General features: G+C 49.5%; 1 protein-coding gene across 6 annotated transcripts in view; it reads left to right on the top strand.

Annotated features, from left to right (window-relative positions):
* The window catches only part of LOC144159709 (uncharacterized), a 138414-nt gene extending 126593 nt beyond the window's left edge, over positions 1–11821 (top strand). For all 6 annotated transcript variants that reach the window (XM_077691381.1, XM_077691380.1, XM_077691384.1 and 3 more), the window contains one exon: positions 11715–11821. In XM_077691381.1, the coding sequence (XP_077547507.1) occupies positions 11715–11725 (11 nt within the window). In that variant the 3' untranslated portion in view covers positions 11726–11821. The remainder of the gene's footprint in view (positions 1–11714) is intronic.
* Positions 11822–12583: the final 762 nt, after the last annotated feature.

Below are 12583 nucleotides of genomic sequence, written 5' to 3'. Positions count from 1 at the left end.
GGCTACGGGCCATTCGCAGGCGTGCAGAGCGCAAGGCTCGACGTACCAAAACTTTGGAAGACATGCAGCACGCACGTAGGGCGCAGAGACACGTGAGGCGCCATTTAGAGAAGTTAAACAGGCAGCGATGGCAAGAGTTTTGCGCGAAATTGGATGTTCGCAAGCCTTTGTCGCACATCTGGCGTGTAGTAAAGGGCATGCGTAACAACATCTCGCAACTACGCCCATTCAGCGCGCTGTCATTGCATGAGAATATTTCTCAGAGAGAAGCCGCTGAAGAATATTGCAAGCTGCTGTCTGCCACCACATCCGCAAGGACGCGCCCACAGCTCAATTATTTCCGTCCCCCTCCAGCTGCTGTGCCTGCGTTAGATCACCCGTTCTCGATACAAGAACTTAATGCGGCTATTTCCGATGTCAAAAAACGCTCTTCTCCTGGTTACGATGAAATCACTTATGAGGCTATTTCGCATTTATCACACCACTCTCGCTTGCGTCTCTTGGAGTACTATAACGCTACGTGGCTGCATGGAATCGTCCCTCCTGATTGGAAGCTAGCGAAGATTACTTCCGTTCTGAAGCCTGGAAAGCCACCGACACGTTATGACTCTTTTCGACCGATTGCCCTACTCAGTTGCATTGGAAAATTAATGGAAAAAATGATATTCAAAAGGGTGAATTGGTATGTCGAAACCAGGAAACTTTACCCCCCTGAAATGAACGGCTTTCGACAAAATCGATCGGCCATTGACAACATAATTGCACTCGTATCATCTTTAGAAGAAGAACTAAATTCTGGCCATATCCCAACTGCAGTGTTTTTAGACATCAAGTCAGCATTTGACTCAGTTTACCATGATGCTATCCTAGCATCTCTTATTGCACTCGGCTTAGGAGGGAGGCTATATGCATGGATTGCGAACTATCTCGACGGACGGAAACTTTTCATGTGCACAGAAGAAGGCCCCACACCATGCTACGACGTAAATAGAGGCGTCCCTCAAGGAGCAGTTTTAAGCCCGCTGCTGTTTAATCTTACGCTTATTCACCTTAAACGCGTTCTTCCCCGGGGTGTCAAAGTCACACTCTACGCGGATGATATCTGTGTTTGGAGTGCTTCAAGATCGCGTCGGATCACACAGCAGAAGCTGCAGAAGGCTCTTTCAAGAATAGCGGCATACCTGTCGCCGAGAGGACTCCATCTTTCCTCCGAAAAAAGTGTCGCAATGGCGTTTACCCGCAAGAGAATGGACCGATACCCTCTAATCCTCAGTGGCCGGCCTCTGCAGTACGTACGCACCCAAAGATACCTTGGCATCGTCATAGACAGAAACCTCTCCTGGTCCCCAGAAGTACAAAGATTACGCTCGCGAATTTTAGCAGCATCCCAAATTATTGGATATCTTTGTGGCACTCGCTGGGGCAGTGATTGTCGCTCTGCGGTGCTCCTCTTCAAGGCATATGTTGATGGTATCTTGCGATATAGCCTTCCCGTCCTGCAGACACTGTCCCCGACAAGCAGAAAACAGCTGGAAGCGGCAAGGAACAACTGTCTGAGGAAGTGCCTTGGCCTCCCTGCAGGCTCGTCATGTTGTGGGACCCTTGCGGAAGCTGGCTGCCTGCCCATGGATGTGTTACGGCTTCAAGAGACGCTACGAAATTACTTGAGGTACAGACTACATGCCACAACCCATTTCCTGGCTCGCAGTGCGGATCAAGACGCTTCAAGCTTTGGACGAACAATAAGGGCAATTGATGCTTCCGTGCCAAATCAAGCACCGCAGACCATGCCACTGGGTTTTCCGCCATGGACTTTGTCCCCTGTTACCATAAAACATTCTATACCTGGAATTGATTCAAAAAAGCGCATACCCCAAACTGTCCCACTTCAGGTTACACTTGCCCATATTCAAAAATTTTACTCCGCAACGACCCATATTTTTACAGATGGATCGGCAACATCTGAGCGCAGTTCTTCAGGAGTTTTTATTCCGTCAGCTAACAAATCACTGTCATGCCGGCTTGAGCGAGCGACTTCGTCCACGCTAGCTGAACTTTATGGAATTAAAGAAGCCATACGGTACATACTTCCTCAGCCACCGACACACTGGACCATATTCACAGACTCGAAAGCCGCCCTACAAAGCCTCCGACGTGCTAGCTGCTTCAGCATCCACGACCACATCCAGCGCGAAGTAAAATATCTGCACCATCTCGCTTACGCTGCTGGCCATCGCGTAACCTTTCAGTGGCTCCCTGGACACTGTGGTGTCCTAGGAAATCAGAGAGCAGATGAGGCTGCACGCAGGGGCCTAGAAATGAAAAACAAAAGAAAGATTTTCTTTACAAAAAATGATGCCTCAGCTATGACCAAGGCCCTAGCTCTAGCAGAAAGAAATCGCTTATGGACCCTTCCGGAACATCATCATGATTTTCTGTACTCAATTGACCCACAGATAAGACTGAGGCTGCCAGAACGACTACCTCGACGGCGGGAAACACTGTTTCATAGACTGCGACTTAATGTGGCGTTCACTAATGCCTACTTACATCGCATAGGCCAAAGTACAAGCCCACATTGCGACAACTGTGGCGCCCCCGAAACCGTCGAGCATGTCCTGCTAGAGTGCTCCGCCTACATTGACGCAAGGAGTCGGTTAGAGCAAAGGATGACATGTCTTCACCCTGGACCAATTACGCTGAGCCTGCTACTTGGACCATGGCATTCTCCGTCATCTCAACGGAAAGTCCTGGATGCTCTATTTGGGTATCTTGAAGATATTGGCGTCACCGAGACTTTATAGCCACCCTTAAGCGGTCAGTCTGTGCTACGCCGCATGTCCCTTTATATGACCCTCTCTTTTTTTTTTTTTTTTTTTTCCTCTTTCACCTACTACTCTTCTTTTTACTACTCATCTGTCTTCTCCCCGTTCCCCTTCCTGCAGAGTAGCATGTCGACGTACCCATGTTGGCAAACCTCTCTGCCTTTCCTCCTTTAATAAAGAGCTTCTCTCTCTCTCTCTCTCTCAGTTCACGATCGTGATGGGAGACTAACGCGAAGGTTGGTTAGAAAGGTCACTGGGAAACTTCGGATTAGGCAATCGCAACAGTCGAGAAGACACACTGGTGAGATCTGCAGAGAGAAGTAAATGAGGTTAATGAACACAATCTTCTACTGTGGTCTCTGTACCTCGCAATATGCACAACCATAGCATTGCACTAAGCATGCACTCATGCACACTGCGAGGAACCACCGTGGGTTCGAGCTATTTGAGCACTCCCACGATACTAAAACGCCGTCGCCAGCTCGACACCGCCTCTGTTGGGCAGGTGGAGTAGGGGCGACAAAGGAGTATGCCCAGTGTACGTCAAAAGAAGGCGTTTATTTGCGCCAACCCCTTCGGTTACACTTCAACATCCCCGTGGTTGGAAAGGGGCGATGGCCGATCTGGCGCCACGCGCACGCTGAACCAGTGGGATGAGCCCCCCCCCCTTTTCTTCGATGCCTTTATAGCCGTGCGCGGAAATAAAGCATTTGGTTGTTAGTCAGCGCTTCGTCCGTTTGTCCTTCCTTGTCCCGTTCTTCGCGCTGTTTTTTCGCTCATCAAAAAATGTACCAACCAGCCCAAATTTCCACCTTGTTGAACCAGTGGGCTCAGCAGTGAGGGCAAGATCTGGGCAGCCGGCCGATGGGCCCGCAAGATAAAAGACGCCGTCCGTCCCTTCCCAGGCACGTACCGCACGGCGTGATCGTCGAGTGTCAGGTACGACTAATATGTGAGCGAAGGGACTAAGAATCAACCTAAGGCATGGGCCGGCAGCCGGAAGGGCTTGCGGGCTTAGGCTGTCCTGCTGAGCGTCTCCCCGAACGGACCCCCGCGCAGCGCGCGCGTCCCGCGTCCCGGCGAGGGGTAGTTCGGGCGCCGTTCAAACAAGCCAATGAAATGAGGTTAAGCAAGAACCAGGGCGGGGCGGCCGTCGGGCTGACAGTGTTTTATCGCGCAACGGCCGCCGGCGCCTTCACCTCGTCGGGAATTTGAAGCTTTGGCTCGGCCCAACTCGGCGGCGCAGGGCCGAGCTGGCCCTTCGGGAAGAGAGGCAGGGGAAGGTGCCGGCACCAAGCGGGCGCTCACGCAATGGCTCGGATGCCTGTATCGCTACACTACAAACGAAATAACAGGAAATGGACTTGGAAAAGTCCCGATGGTACAACGAAAAACGAAATCGACTTCATTCTAAGTGACAGCCCGGGTGTCGTCCAAGACGTAGAGAGTAAGATTCGGAGTAGCGATCACAGTATGGTTAGATGCAAGGCAATTCTGAATATTAGAAGAGAAAAAACGAAACTCGTGAAAACTAAGAAATCCCGCATGAAATCAGTCAGGGCCAGATCACAGGAGTTTAAAATAACTCTTCAAAACAAATTCTCGCTTTTCAACGAGCAGGAGGAAGTCAGTGTAGACAGGCTAAATGACAACCTAACATCGGCACTCAGGGAATCAGCAGCAGCTGTGGGAGAAGCAAAATGTAGAAAACAAACTAAAAAACCAAAAAAAAAAAACGGAGGAACTGATCCCCAGCCGTAAGAACATGAAAGTGTCAAGTACGGCAGATCGGATTGAATTGGCCGAGTTGTTGAAGCTGATTAACAGAAATAAAATAAGACATTCGTGCTTACAACATGGCCGTGGTTGAGGAAACGCTGCAAATAGGGGGAAGCTTGAAAGAAACTAATAGGAAACTAGACATCAGCAAAAAAAAAAAAAACGATGTACGCACTCAGAGACGAGCAGGGTAACGTAACGCACAAGTTGGGCGAGATTATAAAGGTAGCAGAACGATTCTACACCAGACTGTATGCCAGCGACGTTATGCCAAGGGATACTGCTGAGAGTGCAAGGTAAACTTGCGATGTCCCACTAGTAACTAAAGAGGAATTTGGAAAGGCTCTCACAATGTAATGAAAAGAGGAAAAGCTGCAGGTGATGGCGGCATAACCGTAGATCTTTTGAAGGAGGGGAGATATTGTTCTGGAAAAACTCGCTCAAGTATTTTCATAATGTTTGAAGACACGAAAAGTGGGCGTATGCTCGACAAACGCCACCATTATTCTGATTCATAAGAAGAGAGATCCCAACGACCTCAAGAATTACAGAGCTACTCCGTTGTTTACAAGCTGTTTACCAAATTTATAGTTAGCCGCATATGTGACAGCCTGGATTCCCGTCAACCCAGAGAGCAGACTAACTTAGGAAAGGGTACTCAACCATGAATCACATACACGTCGTCAACCAAGTGACAGGAAAATCCACCGAGTACACTAAACCCTTTTACGTGCCATTTATAGATTATACGAGAAAGCGTTTGATTCCGTACTCACCGTAGCTGTTTTAGAAGAACGAAAAGACCAGGGAATAGAGGAAACATACATAAGACTTCTAGATAACATGTATAGGGGATGCACGGGCAGGATAACCCTCCACAAGCAAGGCGATATGTAATTTCCGATCCGAAAGGGAATAAGACAGGGAGACGCCATCTCTCCAAAACTATTCACAGCATGGCTGGAGGGGGTATTTAGAAAGCTTAACTGAAAAAAAAAACATCGGATTAAGGATAAACGGGGAATACTTGAACCATTTGATATTTGCGGACGACATAGTCTTGCTGAGTGGTACTGCAGAACACATGCAAATAATGCTTGAGGAACTAAAATCAGAAAGCACGACCATGGGGCTCAAAATATGAGTAAGTCTAAAGTAATGAGGAATAACCACGCCAAGAACGTTGTCATGCGAAGAAATCGCAACGACATAAAAGAAACGCCCAAAGAAGACGACAACAAAGAAGACGCAAGGCACGCGGCGGGAAGGTCATCGACACCGGCTACGACGCCGAAGGCTCGCGACCACGGCACGAGCTTGCGCCGGCGAGCAGCCAATCGGAAGCGGCCAACGAGGGCGGCGGGCGGCAGAGGGGAGCCAGAGAAGAACTTGGAAGTGTGGAGAGTGACTGGGGGCTTGGCGGTCGGGCGACCGGACCCGTGCTGTGCCCCGAAAGGTCCTCCACACACGCATTCCCAAGACACCTCCGCGCACAAGTCGTCACGCCGGGCCTCAGTAAAAGAACGCGACGCCCCAAGGCAGCTGCGTCGGCCACTACGCCACGAAGCTGGGAGCGCGCTTGACTACCGCCGCCACGACATCACCTGGACGTTTCAAAACCGCAACACCACTACCGGGACGTGAGGTAGGCAGGGCCGTACCCAGAGGTAGGGTTTGGGGTTCAAACCCCTCCCGAAATCTTTTCCAGGCAGCACGTAAGCAATGCTTACTCTTGCTTTCAGCAAAACTACCCCCTTCCCAAAATTCATACCCCCCCTGGAGGTAGGAGAACCCCGTTCCCGCAGCGAACCATTACTGTGTGCTCGCCCTGCATTGCCGGACCTTGACTGTTTCGCGTTTGTTGAACTCTTTCCAGTTTGCTATGCCGCATTCTCGCTAATTTCTACCTTGTTCTTTAGCTTTCTATTGTTCCCTCTTATTCTTTAGTGGTCTCTGTTTGTTATGTGTGTCCTTATGTGAGTTCCGGGTATTATAAAACCTAGTCTCGTTTCCAAAGTTCTTCTCTTGTAATTATTATTGTCCCCCCGAACCTGACAAACGTCTTTTTCAGCTGAGGAAACGAAACGCAAGAGGAAGTAACAGAGTATAATTACTTTGAACAGATGGTTGGTGCTGACCCCATCTGTTGAGTTCGGGCTCCTCATCCGGTGGCTCATGTATCGGCGTCGCCTCCGCTTGTAGCTGTCATGCTGCGGTCCTTTCATGCAACCGCAGGGACGCGAAGTTGGGGGCCGCTGAGTGCATGCTTTGTGTTCCTTTTGTGTGGCAAAAGACGGGGGTGCTTCTGTCGGTATGCAGCAGTCGTTCGCTGACGAGCTGACGGGAAGCGAAAGGATGCAGGCGCGCGGCGTAGACTTTGAGGATTTGCGAAGCCGGCGTACGTGCTGTTCGTTTATGGGTCATTCGCATCGAAAACGGTCGCCTTCCCGCGGGTCAGACGGCGGGCAGCGGCGTCCCTTAAGCCCCGGGCTCGACGAGAAAGGGTCGAGTCGACTCGCGGGTTCAGCTACCTCGACCCCTCCCGCGTTTATATGCACCCCGTCCAAAGAATTGACGTGAGGGGAGCGGCGGGGTTCCCGGAAAAGGGGCTACCGTATTTTCAGGATTCTAACGCGCACCCTCTTTTGCTAAAAGTTTGCCTTAATATTTGTGTGCGCGTTACAATCGGGCTCAAAACCGAAATAGGCTTTAAAGCGGCCAGCAGCATTGCCATGCCAACGGACACGAAGTCCCCACAAAATCCAACTCAATCCAATAAAAACAAGCCGTCAACACCCCGCAGGTGAACCTTAGTCAGCTGTTGCACATTTTTTCGTGCTTCTGCAATTAGCCCGTAATGCTCAGAATTATGAAGATCAAGGCACTTGAAATTGCAATCAGCTGCAGTGTTTCCCGCTATGACTTGATTACCAGAAGCTGGATAAGCAATCTTATGAAGCGCAATCCTTTTTGTCTTCCGCAGCTTCATACGCCAAATAAAATCTTCCTCTTCCAGGTACGTGGTGTCATGTGTTTTCCATCTGCGCAGTACCGTCATTGTCAATTTTTTTTCGAATTTTGCTGCGCCACTTACCAGCACGTTACGATTGGGGGCGCGTTAGATCCGCGCAAATACGGTACTCTGCTCCCCGCGGCCCGCCGACTCAGCCCGACGAGCGAGCCAACCCACCCCCTGCCTCCGAGTCGACTGGACTCGCCGCTCTCTGACCCAACCCGTCCGCTTATACATGGGAGGGTTGAGTCCAAAAAGCCAGTTTATTTCGACTCAAGGTGCATAAACGGGGATTTAGTCTGGGAGGGGATTAGCCATGACTCCCTCATTGTGCCGGCGAGCGCGCGCGGACAAGTGCGAGGCGGCAAGACGAGGACACTGTAAGATGTTAGCCGCGCGAAGACCACTCTAAGCGTTCGGCTTTGGCTTTTGGGCAGATGCCGCCCGCTCAACCTAATGGTGTGTCCACTCCGCGCGGTCAGCGGCTTTAGGTGCTTTTCGGTTGAATAACGTGCGCGGGAAACGTACTATGAGTGCATGAGAGAGAGTGTTGGGCCACGTGACCGCAGGTGGGGACATGTGTAGGATTGGTTGGTTCTTGTGGCCAATCAATGGTTTATATTAATTATTTTGAAAGGTGTTTTCGCTCTTTCTTGAGCGCCCCTTTTGGGGGCGTGGTTTTTGGGATCAAAACCGCAGTGTTGGGTTTCGTCCGGGGTCGGTCGAGAGGGATCTAGAGCAGTATAGATCTTGGCCAAACAGGCTGCTGTGGGCAGAGTGACATGGTAGCTGTCATTCTGTCCTGATGAAAATACTTGGAGTAATGTAAATAGTGTAAATAAACCTAATATCCAGCAGGAAAGCCAGTCCTCATCCCTCACTTGCTTCAAGCATCGGACGTCGGTCATCGGAGCGAGTCGAGATCGTACTCTCGGCTCTAGCATCGAAAGAACTTCATTATTTCGTCTTCATCATTCACGAAGATGGAGAGGCAGGCGAAATCTAACTCCATCCATGAGAGAGACATCCGGCGCAGAATAGGTATGGGATGGGGAGCACTCGGCAAGCGCTCCTAAATAATGAAAAGCCATTTCTGTCACTCAAAAGGAAAATCCACAACCAGTGCATACTGCCGGCAATGAGATACGGAGCTGAAACTGGGCGCCTTACTAAACAACTAGAATGCAAACCTAGGTCGGCTGCACGGGCCATGGAACGAATAATGTTTGGAATAACTGTGGGACAAGAAACGAGGTACTAGCTGGATCAGAGAAAAAACTCGAGTTGACGATATCATAGTTCAAGTAGAGACTTTGGCTGGCCACGTAGTGAGATGAATCGACAACCGGTGGACACCAAGAGACGGGCCTAGAATAAGGGGAAAGCCGAGAACACGATGGAGGGAGGAAATACGGAATTTCGGGGGATTAGCGGAGGACAGGAGAGGTTGGAGGTCAATGGGAGAGGCTTCGTCCTGCATGAGCAGGCTGATGATGATGATGATATTCGGGGTTCGCGTCAGTGATGACAATAATCTGTATGACCTCTGATCTGCCAATCGTGCTGGTGTTCTCTGCCGCATATGTCAGAGATGCCCTCCCCTTATTTCTTCAACGGCACATTTTGCTGGGCGCGATTCACAGGTACCCACGGGAATGTCTCCTTTCCTGTTCGGTAGCATCGGCATAACTTGTTTCTGAAGCCATGATGTTAGGCCTGTAGTTTGGTCGCAGCACCTCGTCCGGTGCCTAAGTTTCAGGCTTTCTTTTTCAGCGACAGTGGCTTCAGGATCACACTAAGGCCATGCTGCAACAAGTTGAAACTTCTCCTTGGTGGAGGGGACTGTGCCGTCGTAGCGTGCTCATAGGTCATGGCGGTCACAGACTCAGAAGAGATTCAGCTGATGTCATGATCCATACCTTCCGTGGTGATGCCAGCGCGTGTGCCCACAGTCTCCGTACGTATATAGAGAGTCAAGCTGCGGCAGGTTCGGTAGGCACTCTCGGCGGAGCATTGGAAGCCCCTGCAGGAGCAGCTGCAGCCATCGAGCGAAGACGTGCATCCCCGCGAGCAGCATCGCGAGCGTCGGAGAACACTGCCATAAGCACGTTGTTTGTGTAAAGTCTTGAGATGGCACAAATCAATCCAGAATGCGCAGAGCGGGCTGAGCACCACTTCACTTCGTCCACCTGCCGAAAGCTACCCAACGCCTCTCTTCGTTAGTCGATGCTGGAGATTTGAGGCGAGCCTACACGGGATATTCCAGGGTGGCACGTTTACCGCATCGGGGAAACTTGGGAGGCAAAAATTGCTGGAAACAGAAAGGTTTGAGTCACGCGTTTCGCAGTGATACGTGTGATACCGGCCTGATAGCAAATATCTCTCGCTATTGGAGGATCGAAAGAGGCAAAATTCAGATGATGATGATGATGATGATGATGATGATTCCTATTGGTTTCCCCTTTGAAGCGGGGTGATGACATGTCATCTTACCAAAAAGGACTAATATAGCCATGTTTTACACTCTTGGTTTAATACTAGCGCTGCTTATGGCCGGCCCTAAAGATTATTAGGCCCGAAATACTTTCTTTTCCTTGTTACAGGTGGTAACTGTCCTAGGCAATATTCCGCTCTCTGCTTTTCGTCCACCAGCATTCTAATCTTCTTTTCGTCCCCTCGACAGCCTTGAAGTTAACTTCCTCTCTGATAGCCTTAAATCCTAGGGCTTCTGAAAGCCCAATATTCCCTTCATGTAGCTTTGGATGGATACCCTCACATTCTAACACTATGTGCCGCATAGTTTCTGTTTCTTTTCCGCAGACCACACATACCCCATAATTTTGTGAATACTTCCCCACAAAACTCTTAGTTCGCAGGCAACCTGCTCTAGCCTCAAAAAGCAAAGCACTGCCCTGGGAATTATCGTAGAAATTTTCCTTTCTGATGTTCATCTTCTCAGCCCTGTACATCTCTAACGACGTTTTAACTTCCATTTTTTCCCTCCATTTATTCGTTTCAATCTGCCTTGCCTCTTTCTTGGTTACCTTGGCTGTTTTGGATTCCCCACTGGTCTTTCCGTATTTCATCGTTAGCCGTCTAGTCTTCCTTAACCACTGCGTGTCCATGCTTTTCAAGTATAGGTACCTAAAAACCTTAGCTACCCACCTTCGTTGATCCATTGCCCTCAACCTCATCTCAAAGCATATTTTACTTTGAGCTTCTCTAACTTCAAACGACGCCCAGCCCATATCTCCCTGAACTGCTTCGTTAGTTGTTTTTCCATGCGCGCCTAAGGCCAAACGTCCTACCGTTCTCTGGTTTACTTCAAGGCCTGATAGAACGTCTGATTTTAAGCAGAGTACAGCATTCGCAAACGTGAGGCCCGGAACCATTACTCCTTTCCACATTCCTCTTACTACTTCATATTTGTTATACCCCCACAGAGCTCTATGCTTCATTATAGCTGCGTTTCGCTTTCCCTTAACCTTAAGTTGCTCCTCGTGAGTACTTAAGTAGTTATCCCCTTCGTTTATCCACACTCCCAAATATTTATATTCCTTCACTCTAGGTAATTCGCCTTGCTGGATAGACACTACGTCGGTGGTAGCGTCATTGAAAACCATTATTCCTGATTTTTCTGCACTGAAATTTAAACCGAGGTCAGTGGCTTCCTGGCCGCAAATATTTATTAGCCGCTGCATATCGGTTTGGTTATCAGCTAAAAGAACAATGTCGTCTGCGTATAACATTCCCGGAATACGCTGGGTAGGGGAACACAACGCCCCCTGGAGGGAAAAGTATGTTGCGAGCAGAATTTCGAGCGAATTCGGCAATTTGGGTCATAGCAGTAATGTGGAAATCGATAGAAGTACCAAGTTAAACCAGTCTTTTTGCGCGTTCTTTGCAGTCTTTTGCGCGTTCAGTGGTTATCGCCGTCAAGAATTATCGCCTAGTTGGGAGGGCGAATAACTCAGGCTATAAGACTGGGGATCGTCAAATAGCGACGGTATACGTTTCTGCAGACAACCTCGCGCACATTGTGTCCTGTAAATGTTGGTGTTTTACAATCTCACTCCTTTTTTTTTTCTCCGATGCAGGTCGTTCATGACTCGGCTGCCCGGCGCAACGAATAGTTACGGGGGACCCCTGGCCGCTCACGAGAAATGGCTACGAAAATTTGAAAATAAAAACAACGTTTGCTTGATTTCTTTTCTGCGCACGTAGTTTTTCATTTTACAGGGGGGACGTAGTCAGGCCGTGAAGCATAACGTGACTGGTGGTTGGTTCCACCATACACGTTCGCACAGTTGGTCGCGCTGGTTTCTGGCGCCAGCATTAGCGAGTGCATGTGCGAATTGCTGTTCGTCGCGTTGGAATGAGTTTCGGGACTCATACAAAATGAAAAACCCCGGGAAAACCGCTGGCCAGTACACTCGCATGAAACAAAAAAATTCAGGGGTAATATTTGACCTCTGCGGTTCGGTGCAATGGCCTTTATTGGGCCTAACGGTAAGTAGCGCAGACGTTGTGCCTAACGACGTACCCAAGTAACGGCAAGCTCACTTTACAGTCAAACTGCGGGTATCTGTTAACGTCGTTACTTAAGGCCTAACGCCAGGAAAACTGCGGCAAAAGAGAGACTGTCGCCCTCGTACAAGGTGGCGCGTGACGCATGTGCGTCCGCAGAACTTTTTTTAAGGGAAGCACTCGTCCATAGGAACGGCCCCGGGGAGGATGTAAAGGGGGAGAAACAACTAAAGATACACGATAGGCGGTCGGAAATTTCAGGATAAAAAAATTAGAAACTGCACGCTCTGGCTGAAAAAAAGAGGCTGAAGTTTGTATGGAACCACGCATAAAAAAGTTCATTTGTTAAAAATGCAGATAAAGAAATCCCTGACGATTACTATACTCCCTAATGCGGGGTTTGTCTTCGCAGCCACGACGCACGCCTGCTGCGTCTCGG

This window comes from Haemaphysalis longicornis, unplaced genomic scaffold (assembly GCF_048455015.1).
Source record: "Haemaphysalis longicornis isolate Haplotype H1 unplaced genomic scaffold, Haemaphysalis longicornis Haplotype H1 scaffold_10, whole genome shotgun sequence".
Classification (NCBI taxonomy): Eukaryota; Metazoa; Arthropoda; class Arachnida; order Ixodida; family Ixodidae; genus Haemaphysalis; species Haemaphysalis longicornis.
The sequence above is the reverse complement of the archived record's forward strand: the minus strand, read 5'-3'. Positions and strand labels throughout refer to the sequence as shown.